Source organism: Andrographis paniculata, unplaced genomic scaffold (genome assembly GCF_009805555.1).
Source record: "Andrographis paniculata isolate CXL003 unplaced genomic scaffold, ASM980555v1 Contig80END, whole genome shotgun sequence".
Taxonomy (NCBI): domain Eukaryota; kingdom Viridiplantae; phylum Streptophyta; class Magnoliopsida; order Lamiales; family Acanthaceae; genus Andrographis; species Andrographis paniculata.
Genome location: NW_026137618.1, coordinates 406,548 through 431,119, shown reverse-complemented (window position 1 = coordinate 431,119; position 24,572 = coordinate 406,548). Strand labels below are relative to the sequence as shown.

Below are 24,572 nucleotides of genomic sequence, written 5' to 3'. Positions count from 1 at the left end.
GAAGCATTGTTCCTGGATAGAGGCGCCATAGTCCAAATAGTTGCTGCCCTAAGGTTAATGGAGGTTGCTGCCCCAGGGTCCGTGGAGGCCGCTACTTTCGGCCCTGTGGAGGCAGCAATCATTTGCTTTGTAGAGGCATCACAGTCCAATGGAGGTTGTTTCTTTCGGCTCTATGGAGGCTCTTTGGCTCCGTGGCATGAAACTCTATTTTTTTGGGGCGGCTCTGTGGCCTGGGAGCTCCGGCTCCACTTTTGTGTTCGAGCCTCCTTCATATTAGTATGCTTTTGGACCCATGTCCAAAAGTTACCTTCGATTTGGATTGGTACTTATGTTCCTAATTTTTTTTAAATATATTATATTATAGGGAATCTAATTAAAATTCATTCAAAATTTTTTATTTTTATATCTATTGAATATATAAATATATTTCTATATATTTACAATTTTTTTTCATTTATTAGTCAAATTAATTTTTTTTTATTTATAAGTAAATATATATGTTTTTTATTTATTTGTATTATATAAAATTTTATTCTCTATAAAGTAATATTCATATTATATATATATCAATAAAAGAAAGTTATTAAAATAATTGAATACACATTTAATTTTTTTATTCTTATATACTCCCTCCGTCCATAAAGAGAGTATTATTTACTTTTTATACGTAGTTTTTTTAATATTGGTATTATATTGGGTTGTAGTAGAAAAGACAAAAATACCCCTATTATATTGTGTAACATAAAAGTAATGACATTTGTGTAATATATTGTAAGTTGTAAAGATATTTATTATAATAGATAGGAAGTATAATTACTAAATTAGAAAATGATACCCTTGTTTTGGGACGGAAGAAAATGAAAAAGAGAATCCTTCTTATGGGATGAAAGAAGAATATTATATCATATACCCCCTCCATCCTCCAAATTTACTCTCACTTTCCTTTTTCGTATGTCCGTGAAATTTACCTAGTTACTAATTTTGACAAAGTCAAATATTAAATAGAGCAAAAATTATTTTTAGTCTCATTCAATATCATACTTATCAATTTTGGTCCAATTGATTTTTTTTTTTTTTTTTTTTTTTTTATCAATTTTGGTCCAATGGTAAATTATTTTTTTAAGTCCCGTATCTAAACCCCTATATCATTCAGGACTTTAAGTGGATCCTATCTGAAAATAGTCCCGTAAGTAAAAATTTTTCGTTAAAATGGTCATCCGGTGCCGGACTCGCCATGTTAGCCCGTCGTTGCTGACGTGGCGTTGACATGGCTGACATGTCATCGCCACATAGATGCCATGTCAGCGACACGTGGAATTATTTTTTATTTTTTATTTTATTAAATGTCGTTGTAAACTACTTTTTAGTCTCATATATGACATTCTTCATTATATTTAGGATATTTAAATGGACTATGTCTGAAAATAGTCCTGCAAGTAAATTTTTTTTTTTTCGCTAAAATGGTCCTCTAACGTGGCATCTATATGACGATGACATGTCAGTCGCGTCAGCACCACATCAGCAACGGCTGGCCAGCATGGCGAGTCCGGCACCGGAGGACCATTTTAGCGAATTTTTTTTACTTACGGGACTATTTTCATACATGGTCCACTTAAAGTCCTAAAATGATAAAGGGAGTCAGATACATGACTAAAAAACTAGTTTACCCTTTGGTCCAATTGAATTTTTTTTTTTATCAATTTTGGTCTCACTCAAATAAAAATTTATCAATTTTAGTCCCGTGATAGGTGACTAGGACGGAACACGGCTGTGTTGAATGACTCAAAAGGGTGATTGGGCGTCCCAAACAGCCAACACGGCCGTTTTGGGCTTCACACGGACGTGTTGATTACCCTGCACTGAACATGACCATGCTGATGCCCCTGTTCACGGCCATGTTCTGAACACGGGCTGTGTTTATGCCCGTGTTGTAAACACAACCATTTTCCTGTCTATATTCATGACTTTGTTCTCAATACAGCTATGTTCTAGGCTATGTTCACGACCCTGTTTTCAACACAACCATGTTTTGGGTCATATTCATGACCCTGTTTTCAATATAGTCATATTGTAAGTCATATTTATTACTCCCTCCGTCCCAAAACAATAGTCTCCTCTTGCCATATTTGTCCGTCCTAAAACAATAGTCTCATTTCCATTTTTGGTAACTACCTCCCCACCTTTTTACAAAACTATCGACACTTTTCACAATAATTACATAAAGTATGGACATTTTGGTCTTTTAAAAACACTTTTAAATCCACTATCAATATAATACTATTATTCTTTAATTCTCATGTCCATCCGAAATATCCATATTATTTTGGGACGGAGGGAGTATTATTTTCATATATTTCTTAAAATTATTTAATATATATTTATAATTCAACAAAAATATTTTTTACAATTATTTTATAATATAAAAATGATCAATTTTTAATAATTTCAAACTTAATTGCAAAAAAAACCAAAAAAAATTATAAAAATAATATATAAATATATTTTTTTAATAATCTTAATTATATATATTTCAAGTTTATAATAAATTTTTAATTACGATTATTAAAAATATATTAATTTATCATAAATTATGATTATTAAAAATACATTAATTATAAATTACGATTATTAAAAATATATAATAAATTTTTTAAAATAAATTTAATTTTTGATAAATTACGATTATTAAAAATATATATCAATTTATTATAAATTATTATTATTAAAAATATATAATAAAATTTTAAAATAAATTTTATTTATGATAATAGTAAGACCAAACTCATGATCTTATTCTCCTAGGTCGGAACAAGTTGATAGGATCCCCTTTGTATCATTAAATATATTTATATGAATTTATTATAAATTACTATTATTAAAAATATATAATAAAAATTTTAAAATAAATTTAATTTATTATAAATTATGATTATTATAAATATAATTATAAAAAAAATATTATAAATTTGAAAAATATATATAATTATGATTATTAAAAATATATATTAATATATTATTATTATATTTTTTTTCTTTTGCAATTATTTTTTAAAATATTAAAATTTTATTACTTTTATACTCCCTCTGTCCCAGATATAATGTCTCATTTACGGTAGACACGATAATTTAGGAGAAGTATAATTAGTAAATAATTAAGAATTTATTAGTGAAAATAATTATTATTTAATAAAAATAATTTTAAATTAAGATTAAGATAACTAATTAGTATAATTAAATTTAAAATGAGATTAAAGTGTATAATACTTTTCCAAAAAATGAAAGTGACAAAATAAGTGAGACAGAGAAAGTTGGAAATGTGGATACACTAAGTGGAATGGAGGGAGTATTATGAGATAATTGTGTAAAATATTTTGTTGAATTATAAATATAAATCAAATAATTTTAACAAGTAAGTTAAAACAATAATAAAGATGACCTACAATATGACTATATTGAAAAGAGGATCGTGAACATACATAGAACATGACTGTATTGAGAACATGGTTGTGAACATAGTAGTGTTGAGAACATGATCGTGAACATGACTAGGATATGACTGTATTGAGAACAAGGTCTTGAATATGGGCAGAAACATGGCTATATTCATAATACAACCATGAATAAGGGCAGAAACACGACCGTGTTTTGAACACGGCCGTGAATAGGGGCATGAACACGAGCAGGAACACGGCCGTGAACATGGGTATGAACATAGTCATGTTCAGTGCAGGGTAATCAACACGGCCATATTGGCTGTCTGAGACGCCAAGTCAGCCTTCTGAATCATCCAACCGTGTTTAGTCTCAATCACCCGTCAAATAATATCTCCTACTTAATAATATTTGTATGATTTATTATATCACATTAATTAGTTTTTATAAAAGAACAATATTTTCTCAAGCAAGAGAAAAAAATATATTTCAAATAAAATTATATATTTTTTGAACTTACATATTTTTCTAAATTGATAATAGTATTTTTATAGAGTATTCGAAATATTTGTACATTATATTATTTATACTATTGAAACACTATACCAGTTCATAGAGATCCGATTTCTATTTGTACTTTTTATATGAAAAAACAAAAAAAATTCAAAATAAATGTTCATATTTTTGGACTTCACTTTAGATACTTCAATATAAATCGACTAAAACTTTTATAAGATTTTCTTATTTTCTTAATCATGTTTTGTTTGACTTGTTTCTTATCTATAAGAATATTATATTCTGATTTGAGATATATTTTTATGGTTAAATTTTTTTTAATAAGACCGAAATTTATAATTATTATATTGAATGAGACTAAAAATGATTTATACTTTTAATATATAACTATTACCCCCTATTCAATGTTTATTTACCATATATGCCGCTATTTCTATTATCCAAAAATATCTTTAACTATGCTTTTACCTTTTTTTATTTTTACTTTTTTGAGTAAAAACTATTTTTGGTATCATTCAATATCAAAATTATCAATTTTGGTCCAATTCAAAAAAACTTATAAATTTTAGTCCCACTCAAATGAAAATTTATCAATTTTAGTTCCAAAATGGTTGACTAGGACTGAACGCGGCCGTGTTGGCTTGAACACGGCCGTGTTGGATGACTCAGAAGATGACTGGGCGTCCCAGGTCTCCAACACGGCCGTGCTGATTACCTTACACTTCTGAACACGGCCGTGTTTCTGCCCGTGTTCTGAACACAACCATGTTCCTGCCAATGTTCATGCCCATGTTCTCAACAAAGCTATGTTCTAGGTCATGTTTCTGCCCATATTCTAGACTATGTTCACGACCATGTTTTCAATGTTATCATATTGTAGGTCATATTTATTATTATTTTCACTTTTTGGTTAAAATTATTTGATATATATATATATTTATAATTTAAGAAAAATATTTTTTACAATTATTTTATAATATAAAAAATAATCAATTTACAATATTTTTAAAATATATAAAAATAATAATATACTAATATATATTTTTTAATAATACTTCCTCCGTCCCACTTACCATGTCGACATTGCCGTTTATATCCGTCCCACATCCCATGTCACTTTTCTTTTTTTGGAAAATAATTACACACTATTTTTTAATTTATTTTTTTTAATTTTAATTAAACTAATGAGTTATTTTAATCTTAATTTATAATTATTTATATTATATGATAATTATTTTTACGAATACATTCTTAATTATCTATTAATTATACTTATCCTAAATTTTCGTGTCTACAGTGACCCAGATATCCAACATGGGACGGAGGGAGTATTATTTTAAAATATTATTATTTTTATATATTTTAAAATATTAAAAATTGATTATTTTTTATATTACAAAATAATTGTAAAAAATATTTTTTTTTAAATTATAAATATATATATATATCAAATAATTTTAACCAAAAAGTGAAAATAATAATACATATGACCTATTGAAAACATGGTCGTGAACATGGCGTAGAATATGGTTGTGTTGAGAACATGGGCAGGAACATGGCTGTGTTGAGAACATGGGCAGGAACATGAATGTGTTCAGAACACGGGCAGGAACACGACCGTGTTCAGAAGTGCAGGGTAATCAACACGACCGTGTTGGCTGCTTGGGAGTCACCTTCTGAGTCATCCAACACGGCCGTGTTCAAGCCAACACGGCCGTGTTCAGTCCCAGTCAACCATTTTTGGACTAAAATTGATAAATTTTCATTTGAGTGGGACTAAAATTGATAATTTTTTTGAATTGAACCAAAATTCATAATTTTGATATTGAATGAGACCAAAAATGATTTTTACTCTTTTTTTTTAATAAAATATTCATTTTTTAATTTCCGCACCAATTCCAAATATGCTAATTTTTATGAACACAGAGAGTATAAAATATTAATTAAATAAATTAACTTCAACTTCCATATAGAAAACCTCCACTAGTAACCAAACTTATTCAAGCCCCCATTCCAAGCTTAAACTATTATTCTGAATACTAGTATCCTCCTGATGTTATATAAAATTCAGAAGGATCCTGAATTTATTTGAATCATTCGATCAATTTAATTGTCAATCTAACGGTTGATTTTAATTGGGGGTATTTTAGGTAATTTAAAAAATAACTTAATGATCTTTGATTAAAAAGAACAAATTATCTTAACTACTTCCTATATATTCGGAAAGTCAATCCTAATTAAAATAGCCATGTTTACAAATAATTACTTTCTTAAATTGTACATATCCAAAATATAATGATGTTGTATGGCTATCACAGATGATGTCTTTCAATCGGGGATGGTTAGGGTGCTGAATTGAAAAAATCAGTACCATGCTAATTTTTTTACTCAGCACACGTTATATGTATAAACAACATACACTATTATTATATACAACGTAGGATGTGTATAATAAAGGGATGTGCTATTCTTTTTTATAATAACAAGTGTGTTGTATAAGAGTATGTCATGTGCTAAAATCAATTGTTGTGTGTGTTGTATGAGACTATAATGTGTTGTTAGTTCATGTGCTGTATTTATATTATATTGACATATATAATGTGTTGTCTGTAATAATACTGTGTGTTGTTGAGACTATATCATGTGTTATTTGTTCATGTGATGTATTTGTATTATATTAACATATACAATGTATTGTATGTAATAATACTATGTGCTAAAACAACACACCATGTGTTGTTCAGCACAGTGCTGAATTTAATATTTAGCACTGTAATCGTCGCCCTTTCAATCGCTATTATGATGTTTTATGACGAAATACACTCAATATATAATTTACTGGAATGATATTTCATAAATATATTATGATGAATCTTTTTAATTTGTGGATTATTTATTATGAATAAAATAACAATTAATTATATAATCCTTTCACTTTCTCTACCCCTAATTTATTTACCGGCCCTAATTTTATCATGCAGAGACTCTCTTTCTCCTTCCATCGCTCTGCCTTTGTCGACCACGCATTCTGCAACTACCCATGACGACATCTCTAGCCGTGCCCGTTGCCGTCAAACACGCTAGCCGCCTCCACCCTCGATTTCTTTTATATTTACACCTCCGCGGTTGACAACTGCCGCCGCCGACTGCACCCGACGCTAAACACCCTAGCCGCCTCCGCCCTTGATTCCCTTCTATTTACACCTCCGCGTTTGACGACCGCCAACGGCAACATCTCTGACCGCGCCAGCCGTCGTCAAACACGTTTTCCGTTTCTGCTCTCGATTATTCTGTCGTGCAAGGTAGGGGGAGGGTAAGAGGTAGGGCGGGTTGATGATGAACATATTTGATGATTGCTTTTTTAGCATTGCGTAATTTTTTGATAATGATCGTGCGTAAAATGGACATTCTTGATTAGTCTCTTTCAGAAAAAATATCCACGCAGTTATTTCTAAAGACCTTTTTGTTGGTCTTCGGATACGTACGATGTATATTCAAGACACATATGTTGTTTAACTCATGATAGACTGATGATACTAAACTTTATTATTTACACTTTTATTTCATGTTTCAATCTATAATTTATATATTGCATAGTTATAATATATTGATCATGTTTAAATGATAAACTATACTAGATATATATTTCACCATTATGTTTATAAGTATGATATATAACTTCAATAGACATAATATATATCAGATATAAATAATGTAAGTTGCATATAGGGATGCTGCACCCATAGTTATGACATATTTCATTTTATGATTCCTATTTATGATTTATATATTGCATAGTTATGATGTATTGGTTAGATTTAAATGGACTATGTTAAATATATTTTTTCCCGTTATGTTTATATGTATAATGGAGCGACTATATCCTTTAAACATGTTTGTTTATTATTGATGTCAACTTTACAGCCATTTTTGTACTTGTTTTTTATAATTATTTGTCATGGACCGAAATTGATCAACTACACAAGACACGGAATAAACTAACTAACAAAACTAACTAATAAACAATGAGAAAGAACAAATAACTAAACAAAACTAATTAAGCAAGAAAAGAATGAATTAACTAAGCGGAACAAATAAAGCGAGAAAAATGATAATCGAAAGAGAAGTAAAACTAAGTAAGTACTAACGTAAGCACGACCCGATACCCTTTTAACATCGAACCATCCTCCACAATGGCACCACATCGGTCAACACTTTGGAGAGCTCTTTCACCTTTCTCAAATGCCACGAACTTGAGGCTTTATACTCAAACCCGAGTTTTGAAACTAAACCCCATGGAGCATACAATGGAATTGCATTCTATGAAATATTATTCTAAAAGAGAAAGTGTTGCAATATCAAGCATAACTTTCCATAAAAGGAATGAGTAAATATTCATAAAAATATTCTTGCTTGGTGTGTCTTACAAAGCACCTTAAGGGTCTTATTTATATGAGTGGGGGAAGGGGAAAATGGAGTGATTTTCCAATATTGGATGGGTTTTGTCTAAGTAATCTCCCAATAAGTGACACCTAGCTAATGGTCCCAACCCCATGCATGTGAGAGACATGTGAGAGCTTATTATATATATACTAGTGTGAATCTCGTGCTACGCACGGTGGTGAAGTTACGTCGGATATATTGTAACATAATTATATACAAATATAAGTAAAAATAAAAAAAAAAAAGAAAAAGAAAAATAAGCTATACAAAATAGTACACACGCAACGACATAAATTTATAACTCATAAAATTTAAATAAAAGTCGTTTTTATAAACTACCATCAAATCATAAAGTGCCAAGAAATAAAAAAATAAAAGAGTTATAATTATGGAGATCGTTTTGTACTGTGTGCATATTCTTCGCACCAATCTACTTTCATAACTTGAAACACGGGAGATGGAGCATCGGATCTTGCAAATGTTGGAGGTACCAGAACAATGAATGTGAACGCGCGATCTATAAATGCAGTCAAATAATTTTTGAGCATTGTTTTCCCATTTATCTAAAAATATAAGTAAAATATATAAAATATATTTTATAGTATAAAATTATATAAAATTAATATAGAAAATATACCTGGGTCGTCATAGACTTGACATATGGATCTTCAACATAGAACATATATTTGAGATGTCTGTCGAATAACTTGAATTTCATTGTCCCACTACTATCATACGCTTTTATGTAAACTTGATATACAGAATTAGTTAAAAAGTTCCACATGCTATCAACATCAATTTCTTGGACACGAACAATCATTCGGAAAAATTTTACCTGAAAAAATAGAGTAATTACTTTAAATAATATTAAACGTGTAGTTGAAGATATATTTAAAATTATATATCTAACCCCATCTTGATGTTTGAAGTCACATATCCGAATTCGTTTGGCATTTGATATTTTCAATAAATCTGATATTGGAAATATCTTTGACCTAAAGAATGACACCAACTTCTCCGCACAACAATCGCCTTTAAACCTAAATAAAATAGTTAAAATCAATTACAATTACAAGATTAGGAAAAATATATATATTTGATATAAATATTAAATTTAATTATTCACCAGTTATGAAAAGTTTCGCTAAAGCTCGTCGCTGGATTTATATACATTTTAGTATAATGATGCGTGTAAATACACGTACCTATAAAATTTTGTAAAAATAAGTATGTAAATAAAAAAAATTACAATTTAACATAATCAATATAAAGATAACAATATAATTTAATATATTATTACCTTGATTTGTATTTGCTATCCCGTCATTTGCATTTTCTTCTTGATGATGCACTTCAATAGAAGATGGTATTATCTCTTCATCTTAAAAGTAATGACTATAATTAGTAAAGAAAATCATATCTAAATAAAACATATAACTTAGATTAAATACATTCGTCTTCGAGATTAATCACATGCATATCATTTGATTCACCATCATTGACGTCACAAAAGTTCACCGAATTACCTATAAATATACATAATATATGTAACTAATGTAAACAATATATTCTTATTATATCAATAAAAATAAATAAAAAATAAACAATGTTAATTTCGAATATAGTATGTACCATTTTGCCTATGATTTTGTGGTTGCCAATTTAAATCACGGGTCATTCTTTGTGCCCTTCTGGTTGGTGGTAGATCAGGGTAGAACAGAGTTTCATTCGTAATATTATAAGCAGTACAAATTGAACGAAATTCCAATTTGATGTGTTGAATAACTGCTCTTAGCTCGGGATTTCTTCCCTTATTGTACTGCTTCATTCGCATATGCCTCCGGCATCTTAATCGAGCAAGTTTTTTTTAAAACTTGATCGGTTGAATAACTGCTCTTAGCTCGGGATTTCTTTCCTTATTGTACTGCTTCATTCGCATATGCCTCCGGCATCTTAATCGAGCAAGTTTTTTTAAAAACTTGATCGTTATCCATCTATTAAAAATAAAAATAAAAAGTTCGTAAAGATGAATAAAAATATTTTTTGATTTAAAACAAAATAAATTGATATTATGAATTTTCTAAATTATATTAGGAAAAATTAATTTATTTAAAATAATCAAAGTAATATTAAATTAATAAAATGAAGAGAGTAATAATTTATAATATTTATCCACTCACATTCTCGTACATTTTAGTGTTTGATTTAATTAATAAAATTTCATTTTAATGAATATTAATGAGTAAACATAAATTCAGTTCAATTTATAATATTGTTATTTATTTTAAAATCAAATATAGAATAAGACTGAATATTTATTTTTAATAGTACATATATGTTAAGAAATATCTTATACAAATAGTATATGGTGGAATAAATTTTAATAAAAAAAATCACAAAAATAAATTTTGTCATAATTTTCATATAAATAAAATAAATATATATTAACATTTATTTATTTATCTTTTTAGTTCGGTGCACTAAAAAAAATGTATAAATATATTAGGCAAAAGCAATAAAAATAAGACTATTTGACTATATTATATTATTGTATAATCGAAGATAAAATTAATTATAAAAATTCAGCTAATTTTATAAAAATATATTTTGACTATATTAGTAATTTTGTAAATTATATTATATAAAAATTTAATTTATTTAAATAATACCATGAAAAAAATGATAGTAATTTAACAAATAGACTAATAATCAAACAAAGAGTTTTATGAAATATATTATTGTTACGTATGAAATTTAGAATTAGATTAAAAAGCCATGGTAAAAAGAAAAATGGGCCTAGCTGGCCGAGCGGCACCCTGGGAAACTCAGGTAAAAAAGATATATTTCTAAGGAAATAGCAGGTCGGAAGGTCCTCAGGTTGGAAAGTCATCAGGACGGAAAGTCCTCAGGTCGGGAGATCCTCATGTCGGGAAGTCCTCAGGTCGGGAAGTCCTCAAGTCGGGACAGGTCGGGAGGTCTTCTCCCCAGTAAAGACCAATCCTTGGTCGGTTGTTACTGAATGAGGAATTCCATACCTATATATGATCTGATTCAACACAAAATCAATCACCTCCTTCTGATCCACATTCTTTAAAGCAACCGCCTCCACCCATTTGGTGAAATAATCTGTTGCAACCAAAATAAAACAATGGTTCTTGGACGAAGGAGGATGAATTTTACCAATAATATCCATAGCCCAAGATTTAAAGGGCCATGGTTTCACCATCGCTTGCAATTCTGTCACTGGTAAATGAATTAGTTGCCCATGCCTCTGACATTCTTGGCAGCCTTTGGCAAATTGTATGCAATCATCGTAAATCTTTGGCCAAAAGAAACCTAAACGATGAATAACCCATCTCATGTTCAGGCCTGCTCGATGAGCTCCACATATTCCACCATGTACTTTTGTCATCACCTCCAAAGCCTGCTCAGGACCTAAACATTTCAAAAGCAATCCTTCGAATGTCCTTTTATATAACACTCCTTCTACCAATTGAAATCGCAAAGCTTTCAATCGAATTCCAATTGGTACATTTGCTCCTGGATCTTGCAAATACATGACAAATTCTGTCCTCCAGTCGGTTCCTGCTTTTGTCTTCCAGTCGGTTGCTGTTTCAGTCTCCCGGTCGGTTTCTTTTTCAATCTCAGGACTGACCTCTGCGCACATATCTTTATGAATTTCCTTGCAAGCTTTCTGAGCTAAATCATCTGCAAATTGATTCTCCTCTCTAGGGACGAACTCTATTATCACTTCGGAGATTTTTGATAGCAACCGACCTACAAAATCCCTGTACCTCCACAGGTGGGGATAATTGCAAACATACTTTTTGTTCACCTGGTTAATCACCAATTGAGAGTCTCCTTTTATAATAACCGACTGAACTTTTCTGACTATCAATGCTTCCAATCCCAAGATCAAAGCTTCATATTCTACTGAATTATGGGTCATATCTTCCTATTGAAGCTGCAAATTGACCGTTTGGCCGTCTGGTCCTTCCAACAGGACGTCTGCACCGGATCTGTTTCATGAGGTAGAACCATCAAAAAACATTAACCAATTTCGGGTGCTTACATAAGATACACACCAAATCGGCTGCTCCTCACGACCTGCAAAATCTGCAAGAAAGTCTGCCACTGCCTAACCTTTAACCGCCCTCAAGGGAGAATGATACAAATCAAAACGGGCTAATTTAATTGTCCACTTTATACGTCTCCCCTGCATTGTAGGTCTTTGCAAAATTAATTTGATGAGATCAACTTTTGAAATGACTTCAACTCTTCTAGGCAGCATATAATGTTCAAGTTTGGTGCATGCAAACACCAGTGAATAACACATCTTCTCTAGCATCGTGTAATTTAATTCTGGCCCTGTGAGAGTCCTACTCAAATAATAAATTGCCCTTTCCTTTCCATCATCTCCATCTTGAGCCAATAAGCAACTGACCACTTCACGAGTATTTGCCAAATAAAGTTTGAGGGGTCGACCTTCCTTGGGAGGCATCAACACAGGTGGTTGAGTTAATGTCTACTTTATAGCCTCCAAAGCCATCTGTTGGTCTGGTCCCCACTCAAAGGGGCTTCCTCCTGCCTTCAATAATTTAGTGATTGGCCTGACCTTGCCAGCAACATTAGAAATAAACCGCCTGAGATAATTCACTTTTCCCAACAGACTTTGAATATCTTTAACCGTCTAAGGTGGTCGGCTGGTAAGAATTGCCTTGGCTTTGTTAGCATCGATTTCAATGCCCCTTTCATGAACCAAGAACCCCAAGAAGCTCCCAGCTGTTATACCGAAAGCACACTTAGTTGGGTTCATTTTCAATTTATATTTCTTCATCCGACTGAAAGCATCCTTAAGATCCCTCAAATGTTCCTCAAAACTAGAAGACGTGACAATAACATCATCAATGTAGACTTCCATAGACTTACGAATGAGGTCATGAAAAATTGAGTTCATGGCTCTCTGGTAAGTCGCCCCAGCATTCTTCAAACCAAAAGGCATAACTGTCCACTCATAAATGCCTAATGCTCCTGGACATCTAAATGTTGTCTTGTGGATGTCTTCCTCTGCCAAAAAGATTTGGTTATATCCTGCATAACCATCCATCAAACTGAGAATTCTGTGCCCTGCTGCTGAGTCAATTAGCATGTCGGCCATAGGCATCACATACTCGTCTTCAGGGGTGGCCATGTTAAGATCTCTAAAATCGATGCATATCCTGATCTTACCATTTTTCTTAACCACTGGTACAATATTGGCCAACCAGTCTGCATAACGGCAAGGTCGGATGAAACCTACTTTGAGGAGTTTCTGAATCTCTTCTTTGATCTGAGGCATCAAGTCAGGACTCATATGTCTTGGAGATTGCTTACAAGGCTTGAAATCCTTCTTAATGGGCAATCGATGTTCTATTAGACTTCGCTCCAGACCAGGCATTTCTGAACAGTCCCAAGCTACACAATCAATATTGTTCCTTATGACTTCGAGCATCAATGTATGTTGCTCTTTAGACAAGTAACCACTCAATCTGATTACTTTTGGATCCAGGTCGGTTCCTAAATTAAACTTCAGCAAAGGATCTTGTGCTGAGAAAGTTACCTCTGTTTTTCTAACAAATTAGGCCAACGAAATTGTTAATCTTCTTGGAAATGAACATCACATTTTTCTTTTTTTTCTACTTTTTTCAAAAGCTTATCTAAATAATACTTATTAATAAGTAAACTACAATATTGCAGTTCTGCTTCTTCCATAAGAAAAGTATTATATAAAGTAGGTCTGGCTTACTAAAGAGCCACATAGTACAACTGTTCTTTAAAAGAACATTGAATTCTAGCCAATGAACTTAAAAACCTTCTTTGGGTAGTCATTAGCTATAAAAAACTGAGCTAACCCAATTAAATCCATGTGCTGATCAATGTCGGGAAGGCGACTTTGAATATCTTGAAGGGTCTCATATCCTTCTAGCACATTTTCCATCAGGCGAATGACACGGTGGATGGTCTTTCGGCCTTGTTGGGAAAACCTATTTGGGACCATTTGTCTTCTGTTCTGGAGCGTCGCCTGTTATTAACAGCCGACTGGTACTGCTTTATGAGTTGGGATAGGGCTTGAATCTTCAACTCCTGGTCTAGGTCGGCTCCATTGCTTTGGTACCGCTCAATCAGGCGTTGCTCGTCGTTGATATGTCCTTCAAGGACAGACCTTTCTTGATGGAGCGCCCTCAGTTCTGCCTCTTTTTGCTGGATTGACCCCTCTAGTTGTGCCATTGCATTATTCAGGCCTTCTAGTCGGCCAACTACCTGTTGAATGGATTCCTTGGTTTTGGTCAAGGAGGCCTCCAGACTTATTCATTCCAGGTCGGGCGAGGGGGTCTCAGCTGTCAAAGGTTGGGCGAACAGAACTTCATTTCTGAGTTTGGACAGTCGCTCCATCAGTTGGTGAAGAATGGGGGTAGCAGCCGACTCTGAAGACATTTGGAACAAGAAACCACCAACAGCTTGAAGAAGGCTATCAAGCAAGTCTGACCCCAGGTCGGGGAAATATTGGTCAACAGCCTGTGCAATTACAGTTCGGACGTCCGTCGGAATGGGGACCGCCGACAAGAGGGCTAGATCGGGACATCCCTGAAATAAAAGATGTTTATCTCAGGCTGAATGGAGAAATGAATGTTAAGAATTAGTTGTGCAAGGTTGTGCGTACCTCTGGACGGATGGTGGTCGCTGAAGGTGCCAAAATAACCCTAAGTCTGGAGGGTTGGGCGGCTGGTATTTCGATAGCTGATTCGTCGGCTGCTTCGAGTGGATGCTGAGGTACGGATCTAGGTCCCTGAATGGTGGAAATATAGTGTGTCAAAGGTCATGCTAGCTTGTATTTTGGTACTTTGGAGGAAGGGATTTCAAGTGTTTACCAGATTGACAGAGGTCTCTGAGTAAGAAGAGGGAATCTCTTGTAATTCCTGTAAGAGTCCCCTTGGCTGAGCATGTACAGGCTCTGCGTCCTGTCTATCAGCCTTTGGTAGAGGGTCGGCTGCCCCTGGATCGGCAACCACCAAGTCGGCTGCCCCTGGGTCGGCCACCGCCAGGTTGGTTACTCCCAGGTCGGCTGCCCTTTGAGTTGACGCGTCTGGAGCGTTTGTATCAGGGGTAGACATAGGTGCGGCGACCGGTGCCATAATAGGTAGAGATGGGTCTGAAGCAACATAAGGTAGCCTGCCCATCTCTGAAGCAATCGCCTCACTGGAAGATGAGACCCTTGTTGTTATCTTCTCGGTGGATGAAGGTATTTTATTCGAAGCCCAGCGCTTGGTCGGGGGCTCTGGGTCTGGTAGTTGGTCGGTTGGTGGTTTTGTGGTTTTAGTTGGTTTGGAAGCAGGTTGAGCAGTCGCCCGAGCCGAAGCCACACCTGAGTATAAAAATGAGAATTAATACCATGGTAAGTAAAGGATCAAGTTAAATTGAACTTATGAGATTATACCTGGACGGGGTCGGGACCTCACAGGGGGCCGACCTGATAAACGCTTGGTTAGGGACGGTTGATTGTCCCCAGAAGGAGGAATAGTTTGAGTTTGAGAGGCTCTTCTTTTCCTCTGTGGAGCACCCGACTCAGTGCCTTGAGTGATCAAGTTCCTTCGGGGGTTGGTCAGAGGGGTTGCCCCTAATGTTATTGCAGGTGGGGGAAGAAGGATGCCCAATAAACGATCCTTGTCAGGGGCAATCAAGGCCCAAGTAACCGACCACCACTCCTGAAAAGATTCAACTGAACTTGGAGAAGATTTGTAAGGAATGTAAGAGTTGGAAGTGATATAATTTGTGAGTTGGGATATGTATGAGGCGATTGCATCAAGAATGGCTCTACCATCCGGACTTTAAATTATTAAATGGGGATGAGCAATGGGACCAGGCAAGCCTTGTTGGTAGCCAAATTGGCATGCCACAAATTGAGGTTGATAGTTGAAGGTATAAAATATTCTGGGACCCTTTTTATCGATTTTCTTGCTGGTAAATAAAGACCTGGGTTTAAGGGCAACATTCCAGAAAAAAAGGGTAAGTTGGATGTGGAAGTGGATTTGGTTGAGACAAAGGTGATGGAACATGGAATGGCCAAAACAAGTCGGATGCATAACCAATATACCTTTTGTGTGGGTAAAAATGGTTATCATTTCGATTATCAGTAAGGATAGCAGTTATGATTGGATCAGACGCTTGGAGGTTATTACGACCTAAGCAAAGTCGGTTAAGGGCTACTCCTAGAGACTTCTCAAGTGTGGGGGCAACATGAGGATGACCAAGTTGGAAGGCGTCGGGAAAATAGAGACGGAACCATAGTTCCAGGAACCAAAAAGGACCCGACGCAGCAGTGTCTAACTTCTTACCATCTTTATTAGTATGGCGGACACTGACCCTGGATAGCCCTTTAAAGAGATTGGCAAGGAAAAGGGTGCCCAACGAAAAGAACCGACCCGAGGCTATGTGTATAGCAAGATCAAGATGAGAAGGCAGGACACATTTCGAAGGAGAGACTACAACATACTTACAGAGCCAAAAGAGCAGAAAAGCTATGTGCTCTCGGTCGGTTACAGGGGTCCCATCGGCTCCTTGTTGGTCATTTAGAAATTTAGTCCAGCCCCATTCTCTCACATCTGTCAGAGACCAGCCCAAGTGGTCTGCATTGGGCTCTTGCCAATCTAGGGCACCCATTACAGGGTCTTCCCCAATGATTGGCAGATGAGCGATCATGGCTACATCCATGAGGGTGGGGCCGATGGGGGCTGTTGGAAGAAGGAAGGTGCAAACCTCTGAGTGCCAAAACGCTGCCATGGCCAGGAGGACTTTCTCATGTAAATGGCATGGGAGAGTTGACAGACGTATGGCTTGATCGATTTGTTGAGTTTTCCATTGCTCCTGGTAATGTTATGCTATTCTCTAGTACCAGGTGCGGTAGGGATCCTTGGGATCCGTCAAGTGTGTTTTGATGCTGTCATGAAGACGAGTCGCGTTGTAGTTGGGGCTGTTGATCGCCAGCAGATTCTTTGCCTCAAAGACTTCCCTCATACGATTGAAGTCTTCAGCAGTTGTGCAATATGGACGAACAGTTGTTGTGTGCATTTTCGTCGACATAAGAGTGGTTTCAGGGATTGATCCATCGATGGGGAGTGCAGGGACGTATCGATTTGCCATGGTTAGAGTTGTTGAGATTGTGATTCACAAAGGCTCGTATTGAAGAAAGGGAAGTTAATCAGGAGTGTTGCAGTAACTCGTGCAGTTGCTAAGGGAATTTTTTAGGAGAGTTGAGATTTATGAACTTCCAAACGACGATTGATGAATAGCGTTTGAAAGTCCCTTGGCGGCGGGCAAGTTGTTATGTATGAAATTTAGAATTAGGTTAAAAAGCCTAAAGTAAAAAGAAAAATGGACCTAGCAATCGAGTTGATCGAACTGGCCGAGGGGCACCCTGGGAAACTCAGGTAAAAAAGATATATTTCTAAGGAAATTGTAGGTCAGGAGGTCCTTAGGTTGGAAAGTCATCAGGACGGAAAGTCCTCAGGTCGGGAGGTCCTCAGGTCGGGAAGTCCTCAGGTCAGGAGGTCCTCAGATCGGAAAGTCCTCAAATCGGGATAGGTCGGGAGGTCTGCGACTGGACCAACAAGTCGGATGGTCTCTTAGTCGGGACGTTTGTGGCTAGACAAACAAGTCGGATGATTTTTAAGTCGGGACGTTTGCGGCTAGACCAACAGGTCGGATGGTCTTTAAGTCGGGACGTTTGCGGCTGGACCAAAGAGGTCGGATGATCTTTAAGTCGGGAAGTTTGCAGCTGGACCAAACAAGTCGGGTGGTCTGCAAGTCGGGAGGTTAGTAGTCAGACTAACAAGATGGAAGAGTTGCGTTCGGGCCAAAAGAGCGGAGGGTCTGCGGTCGGTCCAAAGAGGCGGATACTGTTGAGAGTAAATGAGAATGATCCTGTGGTCGGTTGGGGGCACGTGTCAGTAGGAGAAGGCTTAGCAGACGGTTGAAAAAGAGACGTTGCAACCATTTGGGCGACGGTTTCCAGTACAGTTTCTCAGGGAGTATTTAAAGATTTGGATTTTTCTGGAGAAGCTATCTTCAATCAACTTCATCAAAGCAAAGTCAGATTTGGAGATAACCACTTTAAATTTTCAGCATTTTATTTTCTAGTTAATTTTCTTATGTACCGTACAGTGTTTAGAGATTCCTAATCTCAGGCACTAATTAATCAAGTTTAAAGATATTTTCCATATCATTGAATTTTACTTTTTGTTTGTTGAAAAAATACATCAACAATTATGTTATATGTCTTTTATAGTTAAATTCTATAATTACATTTAAATATTATATTTACAAATATTCTATTACAACTTTTAACAAAGACTATTTGCATAAGTGGATAAAAAAAATATATATGTCTCATCTTTGTAAGAATAGATTTCATTAAAAATACTCCGCTAATTTTATGAAATATATTCTGTTTTTGGACAAAATAAATTGATATTAGTACATTATACTTTGAAAAAACTGGTAATAATTTAACAAATAAACTAATAATTAATTTTTTAAACAAATTCTCCTTATAGAATTATATAGAGTTCTTTATATTTTTCTTTTGTACTTAAATTCTATACTTATAATTAAATATATTATTCGCAAATATTTTATCACAACTTTCAACAACAAAGATTTTTGTACATAAGTGGGTACCAAAAATATATATATCTCATATTTGTAAGTGACATATTATTTATTAAAAAAAATCAACTAATTTTATAATAACATACCCACTACCTTCAAAAGCACAAATATTGCCAACATCAGAAGATGATGATGCCAATAACAAATGTAAAACCATAAATATATTTTACGAAAGGAAAGAAAAGTATTTTCAAACATCGTGCATTTATGATCAATGCCAATTGCAGTGATTCATCCACTGATCAAGAGAATATGGAAATATAAATAATTACAAAGTCGTAAAAATATTAAAATAAAAATAATAACAAAAAACCTTCGGTACAAAAATAATGTCCGGCTTAAACAGTACTCATCAAATCTCAAATGTCACTGCAACCTGCAAAAATTAAGTAATCATAAATACTTCATATAAACAAAATTAAGGACTATGATTATTGTCCAAATAGTCTTATAATCGAACACTAATATAATCATAAATGTAAACCTTGAAAGGTGAAATTATGTTCACGCCTCTTCGTGATAGTCAAGTGCTACTTGAGAAAATAAAAAAATTAAACATAAAAATGCCAAAATAAAAAATAAAGTAAACAAACTAAAAAATAATTCAAAAATATTAACAATTGATTGTGCAGGAACCCTGTGTAGAGGATAATTTTAGATAAGAGAAGAAAAGAAGTGTCCGATGTTATGTAAGAACTGTATGACATGGCGAGATATAGTGTCGTTCAAGTATGAAAGAAAAGTATATGAAAATTAGAGTTTTTTTTAGTACAAAGAAGAGAATGCAGAAGAAGAGAAGATGAAGAAAAAAGCATGAAAACATAAATGAAAGTGAAAAATTAAAATGAGATGTTTAAATAATATTGAATGCAAAGAAATACTTCATAAGAACAAAATTAAGGACTATGATTATTGTCCAAATAGTCTAATAATCAAACACTAATATAATTATAAATGTAAACCTTTGGAAGGTGAAATTATGCCGGAACACTGTGTAGAAAATAATTTTAGATAAGAGAAGAAGAGAAGGTATCTAATGTTATGTAAGAATTGTATGACATGGTGAGATGTAGAAAAGTATGTGAGAATTAGAGATTTTTTTAGTAGAAAGAAGATAGTGCAGAAGATAGAAGATAAAGGCACATATACAGAAACAAAAATGAAAGTGAAAAGTTAAAATGAGATGTTTAAATAATATTGAATGCATAGAAAAACTCTGCAACTCCTTGTATTTAAAAAATTATAAAAAATAATTATTATAACTTTTCAGTAAGTAGTTATTATATAAAAAAAACATCTGCATCTTCAACATGAGAATTATATTTTAAAAATAAAAATAAAGTGTTTAATTTTTCAGAAAAAGTAATGATTACCGAAAAATCTATATCTTCTTTAACAATTTATCATAATTTTTATTTATATTTATAATGTATTGTATAATTAATACATAATTTAATTTATTTACTCTTTTGTATCTATATTAAAATATTTATAACAAAATAGATAATATAATTATTAGAATCAAATTATATAACATAAACATATTTAATTATATAAAAAATATATAAGTTATTATTATAATTTACATATTAATTTTTTCTAACAGCTATATACATAAAATTGATACTCAATCTATTTTAATTACATTGTAATTATAATTTTATATTTTGAAAAAAGAATACCTTTCTCCCGTACATCCACAATTGAACAATCGGGCACCATTCATCTGCGGTTCTGCACAACACAACAGGGTTGGACATCACAGTTTTAGGTCAAAAAGGACAATGGCACATTTTAGCACTGCCAGAGAAAGACTCAAAGAAAAAAATAAAGAAAAAAAAAGAATGAAAAGAACAAAAAAATATTGTATAAACTCATTTTTTTTACATGTGTGGAAGTAGATCTACATTAAAAAAGAAAGAAATAAAGAGAATAACAAAAAACAAATCTTAAAAACAAAGAATGAGAAGAGCAAAAAAAATTCGTATAAACTCAATTTTTTTTATATGTGTGAAAATAGATTAAGATTAAAAAGGAAAAAAAACAAAAAAATTACCCATAATTCCATCAAGCAACAGCGATAGAGCTTCAAAACCGTGAGGGGTGGAGTGGCGTGCAGCGAGATATGGATCGATGGTTGTGAAACGTCTGCAGATTTGCAAATATATGTTGGAGAGAATCAAAAATAAATTTTTTTAAAAAAAACAAAGAGATAAAATGTAAATAAATCTTACTAGTGTTTTGAATGGGGGCGGTGCAGGATGAGATTTTGGAGTATCGTGTAGCTGCGACGGATGGCAAAATCTGGAGATAAAAGACGGAAAGAGAGTTTTGGAAGGGACGATGGTTGTGAGAACAAATTAGGGTTTGGGAGAGAGTTTTTTAAATTAGGGATTGGGAGAGAGTTTTTTTAATTTATAATTAATATTAAAATAAATGTCTTATAAATTAAACAGAATAACCAATCAAATATTTTAACCAATCAAATTTTTTTAAAAAAAATTCAAAAATGCTATAAATTCAAACTTTTCATTAGGGTGGGTCCTAAGTTCAAATATAGATATATATATATGATAAGTGGTCCCAATGGATGGTCCCCCCACTTGAGCATGTGCAAACCTAGGTTTGTATAATTACATATTAAACCCTCTATTTTAGCAAACTCATAGGTTTGCACAACTTTTCCGTTAGTTGTCCGATTGAGGCGTTGCTAGCTCCAATGTAACCTTTAAAACTACGGTACTCGCCCTAGGCTTTCCATCAAGTCCTCACATGTTGTAACGTAGTCCGTCGGTTGGGCTCCAATTATCTAATTTCTTTATCAGTCCTTGTAATTTTTCAATGCACGCTTTCGCTCGAGCTCTCAAGACTGGTCTGATTGGAATATACGAAATTGCAAGTCCCGATCTTTTCATATCCATGTCATCCTCTCCCCCTTCAGAAGGTTGAGCCATCAACCGTTTTGTATGGAAATGACTCAATAAAAGATACCTATCGTATGTGCCTTCGATTTAGTTGTTGTTGCCCCCTCAAGTGCTTCAAATTCTCATGATCGGTGTATATCACAAACTCTCGTGGCATCAAATAATGTTGCCATGTCTTTACAGCCCGTACCACCGCACACAACTCCTTGTCATATGTAGATGAATTCAAGGCAGCCCCTCCAAATTTCTCACCATGATAGGCTATGGATCGACGTTCTTGAAGCAAAACTGCACCCATGCCTTTGGCCGAAGCGTCACACTCAAGCTCAAAGGTCTTCTACAAATTTGGTAGCGTAAGTACTGGTGCTTGAGTAAGCTTTGCCTTCGATATCTCAAACGCTTCTTGGTGTGCTTGTTCCCATTTAAATGGGACCCCCGAAATAATCCACACATTCCCAAAAACCTCATAATTTCTCCCATATTCAATGGAGGTGTCTATTTTTTAATTGCCTTTACTTTTGTTTTATCAACCTTCAAATAATGTTTCCATGTCTTTAAAGTCCGTACCACCGTATACAACTCCTTGTCATATGTAGAGTATTTCAAGGCAACCCCTCCAAATTTCTCATTATAATAGGCTATGGATCGACGTTCTTGAAGCAAAACGGCACCCATGCCTTTGCCCGAAGCGTCACACTCAAGCTCAAAGGTCTTCTCAAAATTTGGTAGCAATGGGACCCCCGAAAAAATCCACATATTCCCAAAAACCTCCTAATTTCTCCCACATTCATTGGAGGTGTCCATTTTTTAATTGCCTTTAGTTTTGTTTCATCAACCTTCAAGTCATCCTCGCTAACTACAAACCCAAGGAAAACAACTTCATTAGTGTAGAATATGCACTTTTTAAAATTACCAAAGATTTGTTCTTCCCTTAACCGTTGAAAGACAAGTTGCACATGCTCCACATGTTCCTCTTCACTTTTACTATAGACAAGAATATCATCAAAGTAGACTACAACAAATTTACCGATAAAAACACGCAGAACATGATTCATTAAACACATGAAGGTACTAGGAGCATTTGTTAAACCGAATGGCATTACAAACCATTCGTACAAACCTAGCTTGGTTTTAAATGCCGTTTTCCACTCATCGTCGAGTTGCATACGAATTTGGTGTTATCCACTCCGAATGTCAATCTTGGAGAAAATTCTCGCTCCATTGATCTCATCAAGCAAGCCATTGAGGCATGGGATTGGGTGTCGATACTTAATTGTAATCGCATTCACCAGTCTAAAATCCACACACATCTTCAATATTCCATCATTATTGGGGACAATGATAACAGGAACAACACATTGTGATAAGCTATTCCGAACCCATCCATTCTCAAGAAGTTCTTGGACTTGTTTTTGAATCTCTTTATTCTCATCTGGGTTGCACCGATACGCATGACTATTTGGAATTGAAGCACGGTGTATGAAGTCAATTTGATGCTCTATCCCACGAATGGGAGGTAGTTCTTCTAGTAGTTCCTCCGGGTATAAATCCTTCATCTCTTCAAGCATCCTAGCAAAGGAAATGGAAAAATTAGTGAGTAGATTATCTTTATCAGAATGAAATAAATCTTTGCATAACCACATAAAACAACCCCCATTTTGATGATCTAGGTCACCAACTTCTCGTTGAAAATCGGTAAGTGAAAGAAGGATGTTGGAAGCCTTAGAAGTCAACTCTATCTTTTCCTCTTTGAATACTTCTTTTCCTTTAGCTCTTTTAAGGCTTTCAGCTTCTTGAATCTTCCTTCGCAAACTTTTTTGATCTTTTCGAACCTCCTTCAATGGAAAAGAAGGAATCATTACCTTGTAGCCCTTGTCATAAAATCTAACTTTGTTAGTCTTGCCATCATAGATAATTCCTTTATCGGATTGCCATGGTTGGCCAAGAAGCACATGACATGCGGTCATTGGAGTAACATCACAAAGGACATCCTCTTTGTAGAGGCCGATTGAAATAAGAACTTTGGCTTGCCTAGTAATCTTCATATCTCCACTATAGTTCATCCATTAAAGATGGTATGGAGTCGGATGCTTGATAGTTTGGAGTCCAAACTTGTCTATTACATACCAACGTACGACATTGGTGCAACTTCCATTATCAATGATCATCGATGCTTGCTTTCTACCAATATTGCACCGAAAATGGAACAAATTCTCCCATTGCTCCTTAACCCGATCAACAAATTTTTCCGACTCCTTTGAAACAGCACCAAGCATTCGCAAAACCACTAGAGACTCCCCGGATAAATCTTCTTCAACTTGCTCTTCCATCTCTTGGATTGCTTCATCCTCACTTGCCTCAACCTCATGTTCCCAATCTCATCCTCATCATCCGACAAAAGTACATAGTCTCCATTGTCACAAAGTGCAATAATTTGCACATTAGGGCATGCATTGGTGTAATGAGCTTTCCTTTGGCACGTATAGCATGTGACATCATTTGCTTTGTTTGGTGAACCATCCTTGCTGACTTTCATTTGTTCATCATACTTATC

General features: G+C 34.2%; 1 protein-coding gene across 1 annotated transcript; it reads right to left on the bottom strand.

The window, feature by feature from the left end:
• Positions 1-23,196: 23,196 nt before the first annotated feature.
• LOC127240883 (uncharacterized) lies at positions 23,197-24,063 on the bottom strand. The gene has a single exon (XM_051259733.1). It carries the CDS (start codon positions 24,061-24,063, stop codon positions 23,197-23,199), a length of 867 nt encoding a protein of 288 aa, XP_051115690.1.
• Between the last annotated feature and the right edge of the window lie 509 nt (positions 24,064-24,572).

Bases quoted from the DNA above. Each gene is read 5' to 3' on its own strand.
- LOC127240883 (XM_051259733.1), bottom strand. From the start codon at position 24,063: ATGAAGATTACTAGGCAAGCCAAAGTTCTTATTTCAATCGGCCTCTAC.